The 27539-nt window shown below is 41.7% G+C and overlaps 1 protein-coding gene across 5 annotated transcripts in view; it reads left to right on the forward strand.

Moving 5' to 3' along the window:
• Positions 1-27539, forward strand: part of MAPRE2 (microtubule associated protein RP/EB family member 2) — a 91976-nt gene that overhangs the window by 16685 nt on the left and 47752 nt on the right. For 3 of the 5 annotated variants that reach the window (XM_035124853.3, XM_035124854.3, XM_088675473.1), the window contains exon 2: positions 6771-6833. Coding sequence is in view for 2 of the 5 variants with exons in the window: in XM_035124852.3 (XP_034980743.1) it covers positions 22861-22982 (122 nt within the window). In the remaining 3 variants the exon portion in view is untranslated. Of the gene's footprint in view, positions 1-6770; positions 6834-22730; positions 22983-27539 lie in introns of those variants that run through there. The other 2 variants (XM_035124852.3, XM_035124856.2) reach the window with 2 other exon arrangements.

Raw genomic sequence — 27539 nt, forward strand, 5'->3', positions numbered from 1 at the left:
GATTTTTTTATTTTGTTTTGACTGCATCAGACCAACATGGCTACCTACCTGTAACTAAAATCAACAAGTAAAATTCCAGACTTCCCATCTGCAAAGTGATGGTGTCTGATCTCAGCCATGAATAAATGGTCTAAATCAGGGCAGGTTCAGTGTTGAGGGGAGCATATATCACTCTGTCCTCCAATTTTTCCTACTGATCATACTCGTAGTCTTGCTGAGAGATCTGATCATAGCTACAGTTGCTTTTATAAAATAATTTTTTTAATGCTGGCCATAAGTGTAGCTAGGTAAAGGTAAAGGGACCCCTACTGTTAGGTCCAGTCGTGGACGACTCTGGGGTTGCGGCGCTCATCTCGCTTTACTGGCCGAGGGAGCCCGTGTACAGCTTCTGGGTCATGTGGCTAGTATGACTAAGCCGCTTCTGGCAAACCAGAGCAGTGCACGGAAACGCCATTTACCTTCCCGCCGGAGCGATACCTATTTATCTACCTGCACTTTGACCTGCTTTTGGACTGCTAGGTTGGCAGGTGGAGCTGGGACCAAACAACAGGAGCTCACCCCGTCGCTGGGATTTGAACCGCTGACATTCTGATCGGCAAGCGCTAGGCTCAGTGGTTTAGACCACAGCGCCACCTTTTAAAAGTCTCAGTGTGTCTTTGGGTTATCTTTTCTACTTCACAGTAAAGAAACTGTGAATTACCTTTATGTTATTAAGTAACATGGAATAGTCCAGATACTTTTAAAGGTTTCATGTAACTTTAGATAGAAAATTTGCCACCATTTTGGTTAAGCATCAGCGGCATATGTGCCCTCTAGGCAACCTTGCCCACAATGCTTCTCTCTGTGGAAGACATGGAATGTCTGCACTGCTGCCACTTTGTTGGCAGCATGGGGGAGTGGCAGCTCTGGGGGAAGAGAAGGAAGGTGGAAGAGGTGACAGCAGGGAAAATGAGGAGAAGGTGGTGGGAACACCATTCCATCTTGAGATGGTGGAATGTCTTGCACTGGTCCTGCCTGGGCATGACGAGACCCCAAAGTCTGTTGTGTGTAATCATGTTATGTTGGGCTACAGGGGATGGTAGGAATACTTAATTACATTAGTCTCTGCCAGATGCAGAATAATTTCAGGATGCACTGATGGTTACTGAGAAGGAATCGGCAATGGCTGTTTCCCCATGTTTTGAAGAACCTTTCAAAAGATTCTCAGCCTTTTTCCTTTAGCATTTTAAAACACCGGAAACACACTCTGGAATGGTGCTTGGATTAATGTGTAGTGTTGCATAAATGTCATCTTATGCAGATGCCAGACCGTTTGTCCATCTAGTACTGTCTGCTTTGGCAATAGCTCTCCAAAGTCTTGGAAATAAATCTTTCTCAGCCCCCCTATGATACTTTTAATTTGAGTGGCCACAGTTTTAACCTGGGACATTTTGCATGCAGCTATGGGCACACAAAGGTTATCCTGAAGGAAAAAGCAAGAGTGATTTGGGACAGTGCTTTAAATATACCATAGAGTTGATTCACATAAGCAGGCAGTGCTTTATCTTCTCCATGCGAGCATATATTCAGGAACCATAACTTCTAGACCAAAACCAGAAATTGCTATGGATTCCCCTGTGTATGCGGCTGAGTCCCACTTAACATTTTCCCATGTGACTGTGTGCCTCAGTGCATGATCACTTGCTTCTGGGATCTGGGCCTTGGAGCAATGGTTGGACTGGGAATAGAAGTGCAGAGTAAAGGCTAACTTTGAAACAGATTGCCTCTTTTGATTTATAGAACTGTCTCTGGAGAAAAGGAAACAGAGCAGGGCCTTTTCATATTATTATATCAGGCAGTTAACCTGGTGTTCACTTTAATAACCCCTGACTCCTTGATACTTCAGAAAGTCAAGTTCCTCGGGGCTGAAATACCACAAGAACATTCTGATAAGATATTTGTGAGCAAAACAATATAGCTGAGAGCCAAACTTGACATGGTGTTAGATGTGTGAAGGCATCTGTCTCTTTCTCTCCCTTTGGCTGAAAGTAGCCATTAAGGGCCTTCCACCCTCCTGACACAATCTGATCCAACTTTGAATGCCCAGTGGCTACAATTAGCAAAAAGACTGAGAGAGCAAAGAGACATTGGAATTGTATTAATGCATGCTGATGTCCTACTTAATTTGACTGTGAGATATATAGCTTTTGTTCAGTTAAGTTCAGCACAAGAAACTACATCAACTAGTATTCTGATCTGGAAGCAGTTTGGATAGCTTTGCATAGGCTTACTTAAAATTACAAAAGGCCACCATGTTATGTCAACATACGGTACTTGTTCTGCTTGCTCTGCTGTCCATGGTTTAATAGTAACCAATAAAATATTTATGACTGTATTCCTATGGATATGATCACTTGCCTATGAAAACTTTGAAGACATCTTTAGACAGCATGATGGAGAACTTCGACAGTTCTGCCTGTGGCCTTGAGCGAATTCTATAGATCTTGTTATGGAATGTCAGGTGCTGCAAGCTCTTAACTCACTGTGAAATCAATTGAGCACCAGAGGGCTCAAGTGAGAGTTGTTCAGATGAATGCTTGTCTGGCTCATTGATAATGAAAAGTGGTATCCTTGGCCCTGAAAAAGATTAGGGGACATAATGTTGGTAAGAGCTTTAAAGTGCATTTATTGCAGAGACTTAAACGGCACTAAAAATAACCTCACATATTGTTTTCTACAATGAAATGTTTCTCGTGTTGCTGCTGCTCTGTGTGTCTACTGGGCATTTAAGTGGATGATTATTGAGTTCTGAAAATCCAGTCTTAAACAAGTTTGTTTGGAATGAAGTCCTACTAAATTCCATGGAACTGATTTCATAATGCATGTTTAGGATTGCTGCCTAAACCAGCCCAGTAGCACCGTCTTTATATTTGCACAGGCCATTATTTGACTGTCAGCACTGGAGTAACAATATAGCAGTACTGGGCTGGATCTAAACACATCAAAAAAATATTTCCAGGAAACGCATTGTAAACCTCATAATGGGGAAGCACATTGGTGAAATATGGAACTCCACAGCACCATCTGGTGTCCCAGTATTATAATGCATTTAAAACACTATTTCTTTACTAGTGTAGCTATGTCCCTGGTGTCTTTGATGTGACATTAGCAGAGTTCTGAGTCCTTTACTTACCTGTACAGACTGGTCTGGAATGTCTCTGCAGTTCTATCATTCCCTCTAATAGGCACCCCAGCCCCTGAGTGTGAAAGTGAATACTGTATCCTGTCTATGTGGACTGATAACATGAAAGCTTGTTACTCTAAAGAATTTATGGACTTTGGCTATTGTTGGGGTGGGAAAAACATATACATTGCATGTGTCCAGAGCAATGGAAGATCCAGAACATCTTCACATCATCTGGTGGGATTTCCCCCCCCCATGCTTCGGATTTTTTGCTCTTATGTTCCACCCTTTTGTTCTTATGTTACAAGAGCTTAGTGGTTACTGCTCTTTGAGGTCCCCATACCACATAGAAACCACATGGAAGGATCTCACTGCAAGAGCCATGGTAATCCTCCACACTCTGATGCCAGCATCATTTTTTCCATACAATCATGTCCTTCCCTCCCATGTTGTTCCCTACATTCTTATGTTGCTATGGGGAGTGTGGGGTGGAGTAAGAAGGGAGTGGCAGCCATGTGGCTCCTATAATGAAAGAACTAGCTCATAGGTTGGGGCAAATAATAATGATGCGAGAGAATACAGTGGAACATAAGACAATTGTTTGTGATTACTGTGATAGTTCTATGCAATACTTGCAGAAAGCATCCCCCCTTTTTCTCTTCAAGAGTAAGTCTGTGTAGCACAAGACTCACTGTGGCTTCTAAATTTTGTATGTGTGAATCAATTTTCTATGGAACTTCCCCATTCTCTTTGCATTGGTTTTTGGTGGTATCTCCATTTTTTGTGGTTTTCCACAGAGGTGAATCATGAACAGGACTGATTAGATCGATCCAACATCCTAAGATTATTAACTTTTTATCTAATTCACTCCCCCTTTCTAAACTTCAGGTGCCGAACTTGGTTCGGACCAATATGGCCTCTCTTCTTTAGATGGCCATATTGCTTCATTCATTTCAAATTGTGGTAAGCCAGCCCTGTTGAGTTTGGGGAAACCTCATTCTGCTGAGTGAGGCTCTGGACACCTTCTCCAAAGTCCTGCCCTGATGGTACCACTGGCAAATTAACCTTCCAAGTCTATAAGTATGCTATGCCTGGAGAACTATCAGCAACCAAAGCAAGGCAGCACAGGTGGCAGGGGTGGCAAGTGGGTAGAATTTCCAGTGGTCTGGAAGCGATGCTTCAGTGCCTTTCATTGCTTTTTGCACCTCCTCATGATTTGTCAAAGCAAAACAACTGACATAATATGTCATACCTTCAACCTTGTAAGATGTCATATTCCTTGAACACAGAAGAAAAATGTGGCCTGCTTGATGTCCCGAATTGAGTTGAGGAAGAGGAGTTGCTGCTGGGCAGAATTGATTTGACCAGAGATTGGCAGAGGAAACCTCTGAAGACAAGAAGGGAGAGAGGCATCCAACTGCCAACTCATTGAGGCAAAAATAGTCAACATGATTCCATGCAGATCTTCTTGAGCTACAACTCCCACCATCCCTGATTTCTGACCATGCTGACTGGAGCTGGTGGGTGTTGGAATCCAAAACATCCGGAGGGTACCACACTGCCTGCCCCTACCAAAATGAAAGAACTAAGAGATTTGTGAATAAAAGCCTAAGTTAGAAAGCCTTTATCTTCCCTCTTCAATTGGTGCTAGCTATGTGTGCACGCATACACACACAAGCATACAAAAACAGAGCCCCTAGTGCTATCCTACTTCTGCACACACAAGCTAGGTTGACAAGCCAGAAGGTTACCATGTATCAGTCTAGGAACCTGGTATAGTCCAGTAGTTAGTGATCTCCCTTATATTGCAGAGTTTTTGTGCCTGGCTTATAATACACTTTCATTTGTTGTAATGGAACGCACAGTAGTGTGTGCTTCTAAGGTTGGAGAACTGAGGTGAGCTAATATCTTAAGGGAGTTTCTCTTCAGAGAATGAACCTCTACCTAAATCAGGGCTGAGAATCCTTTTTCAGTCTGGGGACTCCATTCCTTGCTGAGCAATATTCTGAGGGGCACACACCAGAGGCAAAAGCAAGCAGAGCAAGGGGGTGCGAATTTTATCTTTGTACACTAGGCCAGCTTCTGCACAGACTTTCACACCCCTCTCTACCATCCACTAAGTCAAGGAAGAAACATACTATAGCTCAAGGACATGTTCCAGCCACACAAATATATATGTGGCGCAGGGTCAGCAATAGTTGATGGACTATGGCTTCCATTGTCTCTCACCATTGGCTATGTTGACTGGGACTGATGGGAGTTGTAGTCCCAACAACACCTGGAGGGCACCACGTTGGCTGCATTGGACAATACTCAGTGAGATGGAGCAATGACCTGACTCAGCTTTTTGCCCTGCTTCCTTAAGCAGCTTCCTTTTCCATGCATCATTTAATGAATATTAATCATTGAAATCACTTGGTTTAGCACTCCGTATAACTGGGAAATTTAAATTTGCACCTTTCTGTCATGTGCATGAAAGTGTTGGAAAGAAAATGTGGCAAGGTCTTGGTGCTCAGGGGTAAGAGTTTCAGGGGAACTGACAGCTTGTACTTGGAAGATATCAAGTGATATTCTGAAGCGAATGGAAGCTGTTAAGAATTGGAAAGTAAATGAAGGGTAATATCAGTTCGCTTGACGCGTTTTCAAATGTTGCCATTCAAGAGGGGAAAGTATTGCTTCACTATGAATCTGAAGGATCTTGGTGTCCTGAGAGGCAATCTGTTTGGGGGGTGCAAGGAGAACAAATCTTACCTAACTATAGCAACTAGAAGATGGCTGTGAGGTGGCTAAGTATTTAGCTACCCCAGATAGCTCACATGCAGTGTTACAAGACTGAACATTACAAACAGATAGTGCTTTTCCATGTGTACAGATACCAAAAGAAGAACAAGGTGGGATATTATTGCTGCTGCATGGGGATCGTCCCACCAACCTCAGTCTGCCCGCAGCCCACCCTGCACCTGCCTGTTTTCTTACCTACAACCAATCCAGGGGCCCACACTGCTTGTCTGCCATATCCTTCATTTTATATTACAGGCCTAAGTTTCAGTACTTTCACATTTAGGATATCAACCAGCGTTTTATTCTGGAGAAGACATATAAAACACTTTTTGGTTTTTTGCTTAGGTTCAAACATCTATGAACAGTTTCTCTCTCTCTCTGGTTGTTGTTTTTTTATCTTGGAGATAAACACCTTTGTACTGCAGCATGATGTAACATTCATACAGATATCCTGATGTGTCCTATGGGTATTCACACTCTTAACTATTTATATAAATAATTGTGTAAGGATTGCACCATGTTGAATTCCCAGGGCTTAGTGGGGCCTGCTCATTAGAATGGAGAAGTGATTACAGTCTATCTTTCCAATTACTTATTGTGTTTTTCCAGATTTCAGGCATGTGTTATGCCTAGATCAAGGAGACATCACAACATAGGAGATGCATCTTGTTAACAGTAGCTCTGTGTTTGATAGTGTTGTAAACTGTAATGAATAGTTTCTCATCTTTCTATGGCTATATGACTGTGCCTCTGTAAAACCACATGTCTTAGGTTGCTGCTTCTGATTTTCTTGTTGAGCTAAACAAGGCTTTATTTTCTTTTTCAGAACTGAATTGCTGCAAAGAATCATTTCATTCTAGCAATTGGGGAAGGTGCATGAATGCACAAAGTAAGTTCTGTGTTTTTGTTGCATTACTAAGATAGATATTGACTGAATTTCATATTTATGACCTTCTTTTTCTTCCTACAGGAAGCCTAAAGTGGCTGGCAGTACATGTAAAACAATTCAAAAACATTGCAATCAATATTTCTAAACAATAAAGCCATTCAATGGCATACCATATTTATGACAAACAACTGAGAACTTTATTGTATTTTTAAAATATTAGTTTAAGTATCTCACTTAACTAACTGATCCAGTAATGAATCCAATATATGCAGCAAGCTGTATAAAACATGAAAAGCAATGTGATGTGAAGACTGGAGAACAATACAGTAATACAGTTAGGTGATATATCCACAAGGTGGCAATGTGTAGAAAGTCTTTCTAAAATAGAAGCGTGAAATAAGAAGATGCTGTGGCAGAGTGTACTATTCTAAAAATGCTTATTTTAAAAACTAATGCTGCTTTTATGTGCCCTGGATTTTAAATGCAAGAGAAATCTATAACATGGGATTTGGTTTAAGTATGTAGTATGTAAGTAAGTATGCATGCTTTCTGTCTTACTGGGTAGCCTGTCTTCTCAAGGTAGACTTAAATGAAGCATCAATTCTAATCTGGTTTTAGGCTTGGTTGTGGGATGGAAACAGTTTTGGTTGCCTTGACAGATGACTTGAGCAAGATTATGTGGGGAATGCTACCCTGCTAGTTTTTCTGGACCTCTCATTGGTTTCAGTACCATCAACCATGGTATCTTTCTGGATCTCTTGGGCTGGGCTTAGGAGGCATTGTTTTGGTTGTTTCCATAAAGTGATACTGCAGGACTTAGCTCCATTCCCTGGCCTTTGGCCAAAGGGGTTCCACAGAATCTATATTGTACCTCTTGATCTTAAACACCTACCACGATAATGCTGGGAAAGTCATCTGGAAGTTTAAGCTGTAGTGTTGTTGGTATGCTTCTGAGTTTCCAGCTCTGATCTCCACTTTAAAAAAAATAATCTCAGAGCCTGTGGAAATTCAAACTAGTGCAGTTTGGGGATGGATGAGGGAAACAAGCTGATGTTAAATTTAAGTAAGACAGAGGTGCTGCCTGTGCAGATGGTTCAAGAAACATGTAGCCTGTTGAGCCACTAATGCCCAATTCACACTTAACATGAAACTAGCAGACCATCTCTTAGCTTGAATGAGCAAATATGTGGGCTCCCAGTGAGAACATTGCAGCTGCTGTTCTCCTAGTTTTGCTGCTGCCACGCTGCTTTGAGCTTTGCTGTGATTTGGCTTAGCATTGCAGCCAAACCTGGGCTCACGGTTTATCTTGCTCCAGACAAACCATAAGATGCAGTCAATACTTGTTCTATGATGCATTGCTTGTGGTTTGTTGGAAGAGATAAACCATGAGCCCAGGTTAGGATGTAACAGTAAGCCAAATGACAGATTAGCCCACAGTTACAAGGCAGAAGCAAAGCAACAACAATCTTCTCACTGGAAGCCTGTACATGATTCTACAAAATTAGTGAAATTTTGTTAATTCAGAATTAATTGCAACTGTTCACCGTCATTTTATATTACAGTACTTGTTTGAATGAATCAGACTGTGCTGTCTAGGAGGCAGGTTTATTACTAGTCAGTTAGTATAACTCCCAAGGGATAATATCCAGTAATAGAATCGGGGCAGGGGAGGGAGCTATATTAAAAAATCCAGATCGTTTTAAAACAGGTCCTTACAAGGGCACAGAGCCTATCTTACCATTACTAAAATAAACAAGCAATCTAAAAGTATAAACAAACATTCCATTTAAGTTAACATTTCCCCATCAAGGGGGAAAGTATCAATGTATTCCCATGCTTAAGGAAAAACAACAACAAACCCCTAAAAATAGTAGATTTGAAATTAAGGAATATGAGGCTGACTCTGCAACTATTCGTGGGGTAGAGTGTTGCCAGAAATTATACGATGCACTCATTATTGATTTTTGTATCTACTGTATATGCCATCCTTCTGCTAGAGCAGGTTACAAACTAGGCATGAAAAATCACTGAACACAGTAGCAGAATGAGATATTAAAAGCCTTTTTGAATAAAAATAATTTCAATATCTATGTGAAAGATAACCGGTAAGTGCCAGGCAAATCTCCACAATAGCAGTAGGGAACCTTATTTCAGCCTAAATGTGGACAATTTAGGCTTTTGGGAGCCAGAAGTAAAAGAGGGTGTGGTCAGTTGCGAAAAGTGGGTGGAGCAAGAGAGAAAATGTGTCTGAAGATCTGCATAAATATAACCTTCTCCACCTGCTCCCCTTTCTTCTTTTTCTTCTTCCCAGGAGGGGTGAGGGGTTAAAATGAGAAGATAAAAATGGATCAGCCCTATAGATTGATATTAAAAGAGTGTGTGTGTGTGTGTGTGTGTGTGTGTGTGAGAGAGAGAGAGAGAGAGAGAGAGAGAGAGAGAGAGAGAGAGAGAGAGAGGGAAAGAGAGAAAGAAATCGGACATGAGCAGTTTTTGGGCTGACTGGCAAAGCTAGGCTTACTGGTACAGTGGTACCTTGACTTACGAACGACTCGACAACCGAATTTTTCAACTTACGAATGGGGCAAATGGCTGCACGCTTACGAATTTCTCGTCATCCGAACGGAAAACGCGGTGGTTTTAGATAGGGTTTTTTCGACTTAAGAATTTTTCCATTTCCAATGCATTCCTATGGGAAATCGCGTTTCCAATGTCGCTTTTTGACTTACGAATTTTTCAACCTATGAAGGTGCCTTCGGAATGGATTAAATTCGTAAGTCGAGGCACCACTGTATTTGCAAGTTGTATGGCAAGTTTGCAGCAAGATCATATGCACAACATCCCATTGTAAAGCAACTTGGGGGGAAAAGAATATGGGGAAACAGTACAATTAAAAAAAATAAAGCTTTTCTGTGCATGCACACTTCTTCAGATGTCTGAAAAAGTGTGCGTGCACACAACAACTTATACCCAGAACAAATGTGGTGGCGTTGTATATTTAATAATAAGTGCAATGTTAACAAACGAGCAACTAAAAAAAGTTTGTTTCCTGTTTTCTTTTCCCAAGCAGAGATAATGTGTAAGTGTAAGCATGGTGTCAGCTCCCTAAAAAATGGTCAACAACTCCGGGGAACCTTTCCTAAAAAAGGTCAACAACTTTGAGGTTCCCCCCCTTTAAAAAAAGTCAACAACTCTGGGAAACGGGCGGTATAGGGCACCGGAGGGATCTTTGCACCACGGCGCCGGATATGCTTAAGATGGCCCTGGTAGCCAATGAGTCTCAAACCCTCTGTGCGTTAGGGACTTCCCCTGCATGTGAAGGCAGGATCTAGTAATATTTGCAGCTAATGTTCTATGAAGCCCACCTGTAATGTATTTAGGAAAACATGATAAAAAATACAGAGAATGCACACACATTTTTATGTGATACCTCATTAAAAATTCTAGTATTCAAATGTATATTTCAAATATACTGTACATTTCAAATATATGAAAGCCTACACAAAGTGCACTGAATTTGAACATGCATGAAATTCAGACATGGAGCTGGGATAGTTTCTCCCCCTTTTCATACCCAGTGTACACAATCCCCAGTTATACTGTAAACGGCCCTGTTCCTCAGATAGAGGGCAGTATATAAATGCAATATATATTAATAACAAATAAGAGAAATGTGAAAATTAAACACCTAAATTTAAGGTTTTTTAAATATATATATGTGGGATTTTATTAGCACAGAGGAATAGTGGCATGTTTCTTCCTTTCTGCTGTAATAAATGTGTGACACAAGAACACTTTCCTAGTGTTTTTATATTTTCATTCAGCTTTCCATACTGCCCTTCCTTACCACAGTCCTTTGCCCATGGCCTATACTGTTGTTCAATATAAGGAAGGCCAAACCAGCAATAAACGTCTTGAGTTGAAATCAACACTTTGGTTGTGACTGAATGTGTCACTGAGGAACAGAAGAAAAGTAGTCCTGACTCTGGTAAGGATTAGGCATGGAGTTCCTATCCATGAGTGTCTATTGAAGGGAAAGGCCTTACCTACATGCATCCCTTTGTAGTGCTGTTAAAACATGTCTTTTTGGAGCTCTACAGTTCTCAAAGTCACAAGAAGTCATTTTTCAGACCCAGTTCCCTACTTCAACTTAGCCTCAGTTCTGGGTGATGATGCTGACCTACAAGCAGGTTCCTGAGCTCTATTGACTTGCTTTCTTTTTCCTTTTTGAAGACTGTGAATTATTGGGAACATTTGCATTTGCAACAAGCCTAGTATGTAGCACAATATGGCCTAGTTTCCTGAACTTCAGCATACTTGCCTATTTCCATCTATATAATTCATTATCATCATCTCTCTTTCCTGCCAGATCAGTTTGGCTTTTGTGACTGTCCCAAAAAAAACTTATGGCTGAGGCTACCAATAATAAAAGATCTACTGATGGAACTCTGCCAACGCTACTCCCCCCCCCTCCTCTTTTTGTAAGCTCCCCTGAGCCACTCACTCACCATGATGCTATCTGCAATGGTAGTACTAAATTAAGCAACAAGTTAAATGTTTTTTTATGGTGGTGGTGGGTCTTCTCTTAGAGGAAGTGACTCCTTTGTTCTACATCGATGTCAATCCCTTTCATGTGGGGGGATACATGTTTGTGGACCCTTTCTATGAGTAACAAAATAGGGTACCAGGAAACGGCAGTATTGTATCATAAAAGAATAGGAAGGCTTGCTCTTTATATACAGGAAGTGTGGAAGGAAGTTTTTAGTATCTTTACTATTCTGTTCTTAAAGATATGTAGTTTATAAAGTCACTGCTAAAATTACCTGAAATGTTTATCAAACTGATAGTAAAGTCCTGAGATAAGATTTATTATAACATTTATATATTCTTAGTGAGCTAACCAGTGTGATTACAATAGCCTATGGTAAGCAAATGAATATGTACTCTTCCTGCAAATCCTTAGTATAAATGCATTATACTGTGTCTGATCTAATGTGCTCAAGATGGTTGTCAGCTGCTACTTGTTAGTCTAGCATATGCATGTGATAATCCAAAATACCAATACATTATTGGTTATTATAATGTGCCATGAGTCTATGTACCATAAATAAGTTGCTTCATTACATCTGCCTATTGAGCAATTGCTAAATGACATTTTGTTGTCCAGCTTCCTGGGACAGTAAAGTTCTCATTGAATAAATATAAACCTGACCATAGAAATAATATATTTTAAAAGAAAACACTGTTGGGATGAGATTGAAAAAGCAGATCATCAAAGCTCTGGGCACACTGTACCATTGAGTGGATTCTCAGAATTCATCAGTGGTTTCTCATCAAACTTTTGAGGGAGGTTTCAAGTTGCGTGCCTTCTGGACCAAGCAATCTTCAATGACTTGAGGTAGAGAGGAGCCTTAGAATTCCAGATAACAACACAACTAGGAGGGACTGCAAACACCTCATAAAAGAGGAATAAAATATCTGTCTAGTTTTAGCTCTAATATGCACCTTCTTGAGTATGCAGTATGAAAATGACCTCCTGCCCAAGGAAGGTAATAGTGCTGGGAAGTTTGTATGTATATCTGTGCTGACTCTGTGCTGCACTAGTATGATCCTATGATGGCTTTTTTGGAGTAGAAAAAAGAAGGTACAGTTGCCATATTGATCCAGAAATGGCTTGAGCTCTTTAAGTTTATTTATCTATTTATTACACTTATATCCTGCCTTCCTTCCAAGGAGCTCAAGATGGCATATATGGCTCTCCATCACATATTTTATCCATAAGACAACTTGATGTGGCAGGTTAGACTGGGGGGGAATTACTGAAGGTGATCTTCACTTCTGAGAGGGGAATTTAACTTCTAGTCCGGTACTCTTTCCATTACTGGGATGATGAGTTAATCCCACAGATTTTTTTTAAATTTGTTTTTGGTCACCCCAAGTACCTGGGCAATTTAACTGCTTAACCACTTTTCTAATCTCAGAGAATTAAAGCTTTGCTGTGCTGTATCTGGATAGCTGGACAAGTGCTTTGACAGCTTAGCACTGAAAGAGTGAGAGAGCAGTCATTGTTCACAAAACATTCTTAGGGTGAAATCTCCTTTGAGTCTCTCTTCTGCTAACCATGAGAACATACAGTATGATCAATATGAATGCGATAGAGAAAGTGGTTGTAGTGTGGAAGAGCATTCTAGCCAACACAGATATTGCATTTTTATTACACATGTTGAAAAGGCTCTTTCTTTTTCCTAGATCAGTCTCCAAGTCTGTGTTGACATCACTTGTGTGAAATATGATGCTCATCTGTACACAATCTGGGCAACCTTTTAAAAGTTTTTGGCCTGTACACTAGTTTGGTAGAGAGCATAATCAATAAAGAAATTGTAAAAATAAAGCACCTCCCTGAAATGCTGCTTGTCGGCTTTCCAAAATGTAGATCATGGATAGGCAAACTAAGGCCCAGAGGCCGGATCCAGCCCAATCACTTTCTAAATCCGGCCCGCAGATGGTCCAGGAATCAGCGTGTTTTGACATGAGTAGAATGTGTGCTTTTATTGAAAATGTATCTCTGGGTTATTTGTGGGACATAGGAATTTGTTCATCCCCCCCAAAAAAAAATATAGTCTGGCCCCCCACAAGGTCTGAGGGACAGTGGATTGGCCCCCTGCTGAAAAAGTTTGCTGACCTCTGATGTAGATTACTACAAATGTAGATTACCAGATTATTTTTGTATTCTAGTAAGAATTGATCAAATAGAGTATTTGCATTATTGACTGAAAATATTGTTGGAATTTTCTGAAAGTGCTCCTTTTGAATGAAATTGCATATGAAAAGGAAGGGAATTTCAGAGATACAAACCTTAGAAGAAGCAGACTGTTCATTAAAAAAAGAGGTTTCTCCTATTATTCACTGAAGTAACATTTGATAAGAAATTTTTGGCCTTCATTAGCATTACACCCGCTTCGGCTATAAACCTCCAACCCTCCAAACTGTTGTTCCTTCTATTTACTTAAAGGAACTCTCTAGAGACTGGATTTGCATTCTAACAACTGGCTTGTGGTCTACATTTTATGTCAGTTGGTCTGCAGCTATGAATGTGGGAGGAGGAAACCTACAAGATGATTTACTGTATATGTAGTGGTTTGCAGTAAGGACCAAATTAACTACATCTGTAATATGTGCATTGTTTCAAAATGTTGAAATGTCAGCTAGGCCAAAAGGTATGTCATCCATATGGAACCCATATTATTCCTCCCCTCTGTTCTCAGTATTGCATTGGCAAGGTTTTAGCTGTAAAGGGAAATAAGACTTTTCAGATAAAGCTTCCCCTCCCCTCTCTGTGCTTGCACCATAATTTTAAGAGACACAGTGAGAAGAAAAGAGCATTTAAGGGGTTCAGATCTGCCAAGAAAAGTAGTAAATGTGCTGCAGCTACATTAACAAAAAATTGCTGCCGTTTCATACTCTTAGTTTGATATGTGTGTCCCTGCCCCATCCCACCCAAAGTAGTGAAAATGAGCAGGCATTTCATTTTCTGCATTGTTCTCCCAAACCCTCCAAGTGTCCCTATTTTCCAGAGACATCCCAGTTTCTGATCTGATCCCAGAATGTTCCGCTTTTCCTAGGATGTCCCTATTTTCATTGGAGATATGTTGGAGGATATGGAGTTATCCAACCCCAGAGCCATCTGAAGGCAATCCTGTATAGGGAAGGGTTTTTTTAAAAATGTTTTATTATGTTTTTATATATGTTGGAAGCTTCCCAGAGTGCTGGGGCAACCCAGTAAGATGTGTGGAGTATAAATAGTAAAATTATTATCATAGAATGGGACATCCCTATTTTCATCAGAGAACGGCAATTCTTCATGTTCTAGGTCATTTGGGGGCTATCCAGTTCTCATCTCTACACTGAGATGAGTTCTCATCCAACCAGTATCCATTAGCCTACCTGCCAATTACTTTTTGTGGTTGTTGTCATTGGTCTTTTAAAGGCAAAAACATGTGTCAAAGCTTCCTTCCTCACTTCTGGCAAGCCATGGGAAACCTTATGTGCCATTTTATCATTATCATTTATATACTGCCTCAATGATGCTTTTAGAAGAGCAGAGATCCCTTTCCTGAGGAGCTTACAACTGGAAATTGAACAAAGAAGAAATGGAAGGGGACAGAAATAAGGAAATGTTAACAGGGAAGAAATATGATGTTGGTTACGTGTGCTTAAGCTTAGTTACAGGAGAGCACCCATTTGGTCAGAGGGTGGGAACCAAAAGTGGCCAATCTTCTGTGAGCCACATTGGTGGATTCACAGGCAGGTTCCCACACCCATAAACTGGCATATGATGTCAGGCACGGGGGGGGGGGGGACCTATCAGGCGTGCACAGCTTAGAATATGCTCCTGATTGTTCCTTTGCACCCATGACTTCCATTTGGTGCCAGATTTAAACAGTGCTGAATGCAAACCACAGCTGCAAAGGAACAACTGGTGAGAGGATGACATCATGCAGGTGTTCTAGGAGGCAGTTCCAAGCATATGGGGAAGAAAGGCCAAAGTCTTTTGACGGAGCAGGACACCTTTGGGTGGTTGAGGGTAATGTAACTAGAGGAGTGAAGATCACAGGAAAGTATTAAGATATAACAGTAGAGAGAATAAGGGAGCGAGAACATGGATAGATGTAAAGGTAAGGACAAGTACCTTCTGTAGGATTGGGGAGTAGATAGGAAGGATTAAATGTAGGGTACCATGTGGTCTTACAGCAGGCATCCCCAAACTTTGGCTCTCCAGGTGTTTTGGACTACAATTCCCATCACCCCTGACCACTGCATCCCCAAACTTTGGCCCTCCAGGTGTTTTGGACTACAATTCCCATCACCCCTGACCACTGGTCCTGTTAGCTAGGGATCATGGGAGTTGTAGGCCAAAACATCTGGAGGGCCGCAGTTTGGGGATGCCTGCCTTACAGAGATGAATTATTTGACAGCACAGTCCTAGATAGATGTAAGGGAACTCTGGTGAGACAATGGGAGACCAGAGGAGAAGACTGTAGGGTATAGCTGAGAAATGGCCAAACATGACCAGAATTTCTGTTGATGGGGACAGGGAGATGTGACCTGACCTGACAATGGGGGTGCCTTCAGACTGTCCGTATCTTGCAGGAGAGAGCCAAGCACATATCAGAACTTTAGGTTTGTGCTGTTAAAGTACTCTGTTGCTCTAGCACAACAAACCCACTTATAAACAAATGGATATTTTGTGGTTTGGAAACTCATAGACAAATGCATTGGAAAGGATGAGGTAAATGAATGACTAATGGAAAGATGTGTAGACACCATGCAAACAAATTGGGATGAATGTTCATTTTCATATAATTCCTCCATAAATAAATCAGAATGGATTCTCAATAAAGACCAGGCATAGTCTAATCTACATGTAAGCTTTGTGCATTTGGAGGACCCCATGGACTAAATATGGGGGATGAAGATGAAAAAGTACCGTACAGTCTTTGTGCCTGTTCAACAGGCCTTGTCCCATTATGTTGACAATTGTTCAGTGAGTTTGTCACCAAAGCAGGCAGAAAGCATAGGAAATAGAAGATTAAAGCACCTCCCTATCTACCTTCTTTGAAGCAAGTTTGCTTCTTTAAAAAAAAATCCTCACCTTATTCCAAGGTCTGGGATCAGCTTACAAGTTTTATCTAGTACAGTGGGCAAAACTTTCATGAAGTGAGTAAAGGTAAAGGGACCCCTGACCATTAGGTCCAGTCGCAGACGACTCTGGGGTTGTGGCACTCATCTCACTTTATTGGCCAAGGGAGCCGGCCAGCATGTCTAAGCCGCTTCTGGCAAAACCAGAGCAGCGCATGGAAACACCGTTTACCTTCCCACTGTAGCGGTTCCTATTTATCTACATGCACTTTGACATGCTTTCGAACTGCTAGGTTGGCAGGAGCAGGGACCGAGCAACGGGAGCTCACCCTGTCACAGGGATTCGAACCGCCAACCTTCTGATCGGCAAGCCCTAGGCTCTGTGATTTAGACCACAGTGCCACCCACACCCCACATGAAGTGAGTAGAGGATTTTAACTGAAGCCAAATTGGGGCAAGAATATTTTAAGCATACCTCTAAATGAGATGCAAGCAATAACTTAATGCATAAAGGAGGGATCACATGGTTTCCCAGTACAGTATATGGTTTGTTCCTAAGATACATGTTTCATATAGCAAAATGGATAGAACATGAGACTCTTAATCTCAGGGTTGTGGATTGCCCATGTTGGGTAAAAGATTACTGCATTGCAGGGGGTTGGTCCCTTCCAACTCCACAGTTCCTATGATTCTACATTTTGCAAATGTTAACCCATAGTACCAACAATGCATCTAGAAACTGGAAATTCTGTACATGTAGTTAAAAACCTCTATCTAGAACTTCATAACTCTACTGTAACACACCCCAGGACTAACTTTCTGAAGGCTATATTTGACTCAATAGGTGCTGCTAGTGTTGCTATGGTTGATGGATAGCAGCTTACAAAACTCTTACCATAATTAATATACAGCAACTTATTAAGCAACATAATGAAACGGGCAAAAAAAAACCCTGTTATGCCATCAGTATTCATCAGTCATTATTCACAAGTCTACCATTAGAAAATGAGGAAGCATGTACTGTTCCACCAGTGGGAGGGGAGGAACAGGAATGGGTTTTTATTTAAAAGTCCCCGAAAAAAGGGAAAATTAGAAAGGCGCCCACCTCAGTGAGAGGGGGGGGAGGATGTAGGTGGGGGCCAGAAAGAAAAGGAGATTGAAGATAAAGAGTTGGGAATGCGGCAAGGGAGGCAGAGGATTGAGCAAGGATTGCGCTGGGACAGAGTAGGAGTGGGGTGAAGATGGAATATTGATTTAATTTTTATTGACTGGATAAGGACGGTCTGAACCTGGAAAGTTTCAAGGAGCTAGCTGAAATCTCTGGAGACATCGATTCCAAGGGAAGGGGGGAGGAACTAGTTGCAAAGATAGGGTAAAAAAAAAAAGATATAGAAAATGATATATGGATATTTTTGGGTAACAAATAAGGGTCTTGAAGTAGTATAAAAGTAAAGAGAATGATGTAATATAGGAAGTGGAATTAAAATGAGGAAGATTTTTGTAAGGTTAAATGTTTAAGATTAAGGTTTAAATCATAAGTTATGAGGTAAGATACATGAGCACTGCAAATTTAGTTATTAAAACGAACTCAAGAGGGGGGATGCGGGGAAGTCTACAGTGTCAAGAATTATGACTGGATATCTTTTTCTTTTGTATTTTGGCATAAAATCAATAAAAATTATTTTTAAAAAATGAGGAAGCATGTTTTTCTTGCGATTGCTATATCTGTGTCATCACTGACAGCATGCTCAATTCTTAGGAAGAAACTGTACGGAAAGCAATGCCTGATGCCACACCCTCTCGATGAGCAGGCTGGCTGAATACACCATCTGATGCTACAAAGATATTTACACAGGACACATTTCTTATAAGAGATGGTACATCAATTCTCTGCCTGCAGATCTGTGGAGAGCAATTGGAAGATGTGCACACTCTGTATGCTTAAAAAAAAGTTGTTAGATTACAAGTTTAAATTTGCTTTTCTCTCGAACGTCCTTTTTTCTGCACCATAAATGAAGAGCCTATAATTGTCTTCCCATATTGCTTCTGTACCTCTGTCCTGTTATAATATTTGAGGTGTACTACGGTATATATTGGGGGAGGGGGGGAGATAAATGTACAAAATCTGCATTAACCCTTCTATTTTTTTTTCTTCTTTTAATAACACAGTAAAGTAGGTTAGGTTTAGAATTAGAGCATTGCTGCAAGACAGACACTGAATTTCAGCACTCTGACTACTGACTTGGAGATAGCACTTGGTACCCAATGAAGCACATTCTGAATCAGCTGACAGGGTCTACCCAAGTAAAGGGAATCTGGGCCTTCCATCTGTTGCCCAACTTTTAGATGTGATGCCTACATTTATACCCCTGAAGCTCCCAAGATTTGGACTTTGAGCTTCTGTATGCAAAATTGTAAAAGCTGTTACACTGAGCAAGAACTACTGCCCTCTAGTTGATTTGACAATAAGAGATAGCAGACTACCTATTTCAAGGTTCCAAATGGTGTGGGGTTTTGTTTTTGTTTTTGGTCTCTTGCCCTTTCTCAGATGAGGTCAGAACATTTTGCCTCTTGATTGCCTATATAGGAAGGTCAGGCTGAGAGACTTGCCCAAAGCCTCCTCCTAATTAGTGTTGAACAGAGAGCTGAATTTGTTTTTTCATCTTTACTAACCTGGCTGCCTGTGGAATGCAGCAATTTTTGTCACTGCACTTCTGTTAGCTGGAAGGAAGTGATGTTTTTCATTGCTTTCATGATAGTTCCATTGTGTGTGGTGGAGGCTTGTGAAAAAAAGGATCAAAGTAGATGCTTGTGAACGGAAATATTTATTTATTTTTCTGGTTTGGTATTTGTCATCCTCTTGGCATCATTTTGCAGTATAAGGTGCCAACACATATTTGGAGTGTGGTGCCTATTATTTGAAAATGAGAATTGTTGAGACTGTGACTTTACCTTCTCTAATCCTTGCTAAGTGAGGGGAAAATGTGAGGGAAATGTGTACCCTTCAGTCTTTTTATGTTGTTTTACATGTTTTAGGGCTCAGCCCTTATGGCACTTTTGAAGTCTGCATGAGTTTATATAGGTTTTGGTGGAATCCAGATCAGATTATGCCCTGAAAGAATGCCACAATATAGTAAAGCTGAAATAAAGCTCAGGAAGCATGCTTTGCTAAAGCACTATAGTTTGTTAAAGGTAAAGGTAAAGGGACCCCTGACCATTAGGTTCAGTCGTGACCGACTCTGGGGTTGTGCGCTCATCTCGCATTATTGGCCGAGGGAGCCGGCGTATAGCTTCCAGGTCATGTGGCCAGCATGACAAAGCCGCTTCTGGCAAACCAGAGCAGCACATGGAAACGCCGTTTACCTTCCCGCTATAGCGGTTCCTATTTATCTACTTGCATTTTGATGTGCTTTCGAACTGCTAGGTTGGCAGGAGCTGGGACCAAGCAACAGGAGCTCACCCTGTCACAGGGATTCGAACCACTGACCTTCTGATCAGCAAGCCCTAGGCTCAGTGGTTTAGCCCACAGCGCCACCTGGGACCCTTAATACAAATATGCAGTACAACAGAACAGGCAAAGCATACTGTGTTTGTGGGGTGGGTGGAGATTTCCTTAGCTACTGAATAGGTGGAATGCTGGGTGGGCTGTGTCAGACAGAGGGGCTATCCTAGGCTGGTGGCAAGAGTTGGGATGACATCTTAAAGGCTTTCCTTTCTAGTCCAAGGGGATAGGTTTTCTGTTGAAGGGTAAAGGTACAAGGCCTAGCTGCAACACAGGCTGGAGGTGTGCATTTTGGTTGGTAAAGTCCTTACCTGGGCAACTAACTTATTTGGATAATTATGGCAGGTTATGAGGTCCCTTCCTCTGAGATTCCTTAGTTTCTTTGAGATTCATTAGTTTTGTTAGATATGCACAATGCTTCTCTGTTAAAGTTCTCTTTCCACAAGTTCCATCCCTTACTGCAGCTGATTTCTGCCTCTGCTTCTGTGCTATGCATCTCTCTTACCATGCTCTTCATCCCCCAGAAATCCCTCTGGAGAGAGGTGGGCAAGGGGGTCTTTCAACCCCATCACAATTCATTTGGAAACATGGATTGGCCATATTAAAAGCTGAGTTAAGTGTGGTGTTGTGATTTTGGAGTGTCTGCTAAGGACCAGGAGGGTCCATGTTCAGATCTCCACTCAGCCTGTGAATCTCATTGTGTGACCTAGGACCAGTCACAGTCTCTCACCCGCACATCATATCATGTAAGTATAACATGCAGAAATGAAAGAACTGTGTACACTACCAGTGCTCCTTTGGAGGAAAGATGACATACAAATTTAGTAAAATGATGATTAAACACAGAAAAAGAAAATGAGAGTCTTGTAGCACCTAAAAAAAATTGTGGCACATGTTAGCTTTTGAAATGCCTCAAGAATGTGCTTTTTGTGGCAACAGACTAACACAACTATAATCTCTAGTGATATATTAAGATATTGAAGACTTTTGCTTTCTCATCTGAACTGACATAGCAGAAGTTGTACTGAATATCCCATTGTCTGACGGAAAGGATGGCAATACAGTAGAAGAGTTTTTGTTACCCCATAGCCTTTGACTCTGGTGAATATAGTTTCCTGATATTCAAAATAGTTTTCAAGATCAAAGGTTTGTTTACCACCATATGCTAATCCAGCAAGAACTGTTGCCATGCAGAGACACTGGAGACTCAAGCAAGGAGTCTGTCTGATACTATGATGCTATCAGGAGCAATGGAAACAAAAGGAAGATACTTAACATGTCTATTTTAAAGATCCCTTAACAAAGTGTTAATGCAAGTAGATTCTTGCAAATGTACCTCTATCCTATCCCATCCCCTCTCCATGCAAGCATATTCAAAAGGAAGAAAGCCATCAATGGCTTCAGTATATGGCCTGAGGCTGTTAAATGCATTTGAACTTTTCAAGGTGATATCAACAGTCTTTGTCTAAGAAAAGAGTTCTTAAACACCCTTTCCTGCCAGTGGTTTGTAACAGAATGTTGAAAAACATTTTGTTAGGAATATGAGCAGTTATTAAAATACCTTGTTATTAAAATACATTGTAAAAATCCAGCCGCTGTTTCTCATTCAGGTTTTTTATTACCAATAAATAAAGGGGGGGGGAGGAGGGAAATCATTGTGCATTCGAAGGAAGAAGCAATTTTTGAAATAGCAAGGATCAGAACATACTACAGTACATGCTCTTTTAATCTGTAAGGAAAACTAGAGACCGTGTGCCCTGTTGCTGATGTTAGGATTATTGCTGCCATCTGGGTTTAGTACATGAGAGACTGGTTTTGATACTAATTCCAGTAGCTTGAGACCAAAAATAACCCGGTATTATCCGGGGAATAGATGATGATGGATTATGAGGCTTTGAGGGGGGAAAGCTTGGGATATTATTTTGTTTTGTTTGTGTCTCTTAAATGTAGGACAAAAAAATAAACGACTTGAGTGCTTAAGAGATTGTTGGGGGAGGAGGAGGGATTCTGTGTCTTTTCTGTCTCTCTGCTTATCTTGGCGGAAGAACGTGCATTTTGCTATGCAGCCCTTCCCCTGAAATTCTCTTAAATGCTCCTTAAAATAGGAAGAGGTTAATAGCCTTGTAAATATACTCGTGGAAAGCTGCCATCCCGCCCCCTTTCTTTAGCCATTGAGAACTCGCGTTGTGCTTCATCCAACCTTCCGAGGGTGATGATTACAAAATGCTCATTTAGAGAGACCCCCATAATTTTAAACCTCAGGCTTTCCACGCGTTTTGTCGCATGTTTTGCCTACGCCCATCAGCCCCCGCTTACATTGGGACTAGTGTGGTTGCAACTGAACCTTGTTTTCTGATACGTTCAGGAAGGTTTCAGCATTGCATTGTTGCATGGCTAATTTTTCTTTTTAAAGGGTGGGTAGGTAGTGTTGGCCTTTTTAAGCCCCCGATCCCTTCTTTAAAAAAGAAAAGAAAGGCTGGCTCTTTGTATATACAGTACAGCTGCATGTACCGAGGGTGAGACTGAAGGGAAGCCGAGGAGGAAGAGAGGGAGGGCGCCTGGCTTGGTGTTTTTACGTGCCAGATGTTAGGCCTGCCCCGTGCGCCTGTTTGGCTGCCTCGCTGTGGTCATGCTCGAGCCCTGTGTGAATTGGGGAGATCTGATGAGTTAGCTGGTTGCTATGGCGAGGGGCCGTGTCACGTGGCCCGGGCGCTGCTCCCGGCGGTTTGACGTCACCGGCCAGGGAGGAAAGGGGAGGGGGCCGGCGGCGCAGAGAGACGGAGCGAGTCAGTAGCGAAGGAGTCGACGCGCGCACGGCGAGCCCGCCCGCCCCAGCTTCTCAGCACACAGGCACCCGGGTGAGGGCTGCTTGCCTTTGGGAGCGCTCCAATGCCTGGACCTACCCAAGCGCTGTCCCCAAATGGAGAGAACAACAACGACATCATCCAAGATAACGGCACCACCATCATCCCTTTCAGGAAGCACACAGTGCGAGGGGAGCGTTCCTACAGGTAAGCCGCTCTCTTTCTCTCTGTGTGTGTTGGGCGTGCGCGTACGTGTGCGTGGACGGACGGACGGACGGACACACACGGGGAGCTGCTGCAGCAGAGCCGGGTGGAGGGGAGGAGGAGCGGGGGTTGCAGCGTATTGCATAACAAAAACAGCGGCGCTTTAAACCTAATCTGGCGTGTCTCCTCTCTTAAGCGTGCAGCGTGGTCTAGCTGTTTGAACGGGCGCTTTGCATTGTCCAAATGGAAAACATCTTGCGAATACACCGCCTGTCTTGATCCCCTCCCCTCCCCCGGCGCGCTTTTTTGCTTTCTGCTGTGCGTATTGATAACGTTTACAAGCTTTCTGGCGTGGGAGGGAGGTGCACGCAAATAAATAAATAATAGCTGTTAATACCAATGTCCTCTTGGTGTGTGTGTCTGTCAGAGGAGACATTTCGGGGACAGGGAAAGGGAAGGCTGGGGCGGGGGGGGGGAGAGAAGAAAGAACACAGGGTCTTGTGATGGTGGTGGTGGTGGTGCACTGCCTTGGTTGTATGGAAGGGAAAATGGAATCCTCTAGATTAAACTGCAGTCTGTGATGTTAAACCACCAGATTGATGGAGCTTTGTAAGAATTGCACACCCTGATTGGTGGAAAGCTTGACAGCAGAGGTCAGGGTGTCAGGAATACACCAAAAAAAAAATTCCTCCTGCAAATACTGGGTTTTTGAAATGAGGTGGGTTGTGCAGAGGCTTCTAAAAGCAAGTGGCACCTCGCCTATATGCCGTATCATCATCATTTCCTATAGGGGACACTGACCTTCCTGCTTAGTGTTATTTTGTGTGTGTGTGATACATTTTCATTGTGTTTCCTTGCTTGAAAAGGAGGATGGTGCCTATTTTCTTTGTCACAGTCCTCAGCATTTTTGATTAATGGCTTGGTATGTTGCACCTTTTGGCAGCAGGGTGGGATTGGTTTTTTTGGTGTTTTGTTTTTTGCATTAACATATCTGACAATATGTTCCTCTAGATAAGCTCATTAAGATTGCTTCAGCAAGTATAACACCATAGCAAATAATGCAACTAGTTTTGAGGGGCTTTTATCAGCGGTGCACTCTGAAAGGTTAGAATAGCCCGGCATATCTAAGTGAATTTCCTTCCTGCCATTTCCCCTCCCCCCACCCCAGAATCATGCTTGGGGTTGTGTTGTGTTGTGTTGTTGTTTGCTTGCTTGCTTTAAAAAAAAGTTCATGCCATTGAGCAAGCTACAGGAAATGAAACTGTCCCTGAAACCGTTATAAAAATATTTGGCTAAGCTACAGTGCGTAGTGAAATGTAGAATTGGAACAAAAAGTGTGTGTGTTTGCTCTTTAACACATACATTCAGCTAGCACTTCTTCAAAAACACAGTGGCTTCTTAAGCCTGTGCAGATACTTTTAAACATATTCAGTAAGAGAATAAAAATAGCATTTTTAAGGTGCTGGGCCATTTGAAAATTGAAATATAGAATGGGGATTTGATGCCTACTGTTCTGTCAATTTTAAAAATTTTAGATTTTAAAAAGCCTTAACCAATAATAAACTGAAACCATAATTTCCTCTGTTCACATTTCTTAATTCCTCTGAACAGTTTCCTGTTAAGAGAAATGGACATAATTTGTTCTATTTCCCCCCACCCCATGAAAATGTGAAAACTGGTAACTGCTTCATTTTAATTACATCAATATGTCTTGAATGAAAAGAGCGCTTTGTGTATGTTTATAAACTGCTAAGCGAAAAGAATACCATGTCCCATAGGACTGCTTAAATTATTGCTTAATCATACATGCAGATTCTTTTAAAACAGAATGCTTCAGCCAGTTACAATAGGAATTTTTCATCAGGATAAAAATAGGGGTTTCATTCATAAGAGCCTAATCCAAGATGTTCCGAAAACTACATTCTGTGGAATTGGCTTGATGATCGATGTGGGATGGAATGTAGCCTGTGACTTTGGGGATGGCTGCAGATAGTCTTTTTAGGAGTCTGATAATACATGCCCTGACCTTCTATCATTTGCTAGTGTGGGATTACTTTATTACAGCATTACTCAGTTTATAAAGCTTTTGGCTTGTTCTTTCCCTCTCTCCAGGATACTCTGTAAGGGATTTTGGAGCTAATTTAATGCTGAGCATTGCCTCCAGTACACTAATTGGAACTGGACGATGGACTCTGTGTTCTTGACTCTGACACCTACTAACTGTATGACTCGTGCAAGTCATAGCGCTTGTATTTCTCTATATATATTTAAGACAAAAACTGAACAAAATAAAAACTTTCAAAACCCAAATCCATAAATAATCTGAAGACTGGGTTCTGAAAGTGGTAGATCAGGCAGTTCAAATTTCAACAGGGTGCATTCTTAGCAGCCACCATGAAATTGTCATTACCTCAGTTGGTCTGCTTCTCTGAAGTATGCCAAGATCAACTTGAGATGGAAGCCTTTATATGAAAGTGAACAAATATAGCAGCAATTTGTGATGCAGCAGGATGCCAACTAGCATTATACTGTATTATTCCTTCTGTACTGACTTCCAGAAGGAAATCTGTACATGGATCTGTTTATACAACATGATGCAAGTCTTGCTTTTATTTTCAATGCAATCCTGTGCATGCCTACATAGAAATGAATTGCACTGTGTTCAGGTATGAAGACTCAGATACATCACATTAAGCTGGTGTAAACAAGACTCTCTCTTAGTCACACCTAAAGATGGTTCAAGCAAGGCATCCTCCTGAAAAAAAGGCAGTTATTTAAATCTAAATCTTTATTATGTAGCCAAAGGCCAGTTATTTAAATCAGGTTAGATAATGTTTCCAATTGTCTAATTAATATCCAGTCGTTTAATTCACATAATTCCTGAAAAAATGTGCACACTAACCGGCTGCATTTGCAAAGTATATCTGTTTGAAACTAAATAGATACTTCATTGTATCTAGGAGCATAATAATAATAATAATAATAATAATAATAATAATAATAGGTCATCAGCTCACATGCTTTTTGAATTACAGAATTTGGTTATTTGGATAGCCAAACAGAAACTTGTTAGAACAGGCCTTCTGGATCAAGACAAAAGCCCATCTAGGCCAGCATTCTGTCCTCACAGTGGCCAAGTAGATGCCCACGGGTAGTCCACAAGCAGTGTAGCAACATTTTCCCATTCTGCAGTTTCCCCAAAACTGGTATTCAGAGATATATGTCCAACAGTAGACATAGAGTGTAACCACTGCGGCTGGTAGATATTGATAGTAAGAATATAACATAAAGGTAAAGGTAAAGGGGCCCCTGACCATCAGGTCCAGTCGTGTCCGACTCTGGGGTTGCGGCGCTCATCTCGCTCTATAGGCTGAGGGAGCCAGCGTTTGTCTGCAGACAGCTTCCGGGTCATGTGGCCAGCATGACAAAGCTGCTTCTGGCGAACCAGAGCAGCGCACGGAAACGCTGTTTACCTTCCCGCCTGAGCGGTCCCTATTTATCTACTTGCACTTTGACATGCTTTCGAACTGCTAGGTGGGTAGGAGCTGGGACCGAGCAACAGGAGCTCACCCCATTGCAGGCATTCGAACCGCCAACCTTCTGATCAGCAAGCCCTAGGCTCAGTGGTTTAACCCACAGCGCCACCTGGGTCCCTAGAATATAACATAAGAAGCTTAATATTGAAGTTGTTTTCCTTTCAAAGTATGCATGCAAGGACATTAGTAAAGCTCAATCCAGGTGACCTGCGGTCTCAAAGGTTATATCCATGGGTACAGTGGTACTCTTGCAGACTTCCTCAGGTGGCCATGAGTCTTCTGAGCCCTCCCTCCCCTGTTCACTGTCATGTGGTGTCAAGGGTGCTGTCTGCCCCTCCCCTATTTGGAAAGTACAGAAATCTGAAGGAGGAAATGGGAGAGAACGTCTCTTTTCCATTTCTTTTTTCAGCTCTATGTGTTTCTCAAAACTCTTATCAGCAGCTGAACAGGCAATGAAGTGACTGAGGCAAGAGGGAGATATCTGGTCGATTGGGGAGGGGAATAGCAGTTTAGGGAGGCAGCAAGAAGAAATCTGATTGACACAGGAGGGGTGAAAGAGAAAATGGAGTGCCAGAGAGAGGGAAAAGATGTGAGTGTGAATTTGCACACCCACACCACACACCTGTCTCCATTGACCGAAACCTGGTGCTGTTTTGGTTGAGAATCCAAGGCATGGATTCTTCTATATTTTATTCCTTGTGTATTTCTAGAAGGAATCCCTTCTAGAACAGCCATCAAATCATAGATCAACTCTGTGTACACAGATTTGTTCAATGATTTCCTGGTGGTATTGCCATCTTGTGTAAAACTCATGTGCACTCTATAAAAACAAGCTTTTATTTGATGCTACTATTGGTAAGACCCTGTGTCAGGCAAACTCAAGAGGATCTGTTTTTATTCTACCGAGCCTAATTTTGACCCAAACCCATTGGAAAAAGCAAATATGTGCATGAGTGCATGCTTTCTCTCTTTCTGTCTGTTGGGGAATGGGGTTGAGCTGGGGAATTGAGGAGAGAAGCAACCA

Source organism: Zootoca vivipara, chromosome 8 (genome assembly GCF_965207765.1).
Source record: "Zootoca vivipara chromosome 8, rZooViv2.hap1.1, whole genome shotgun sequence".
NCBI classification, from domain to species: Eukaryota; Metazoa; Chordata; class Lepidosauria; order Squamata; family Lacertidae; genus Zootoca; species Zootoca vivipara.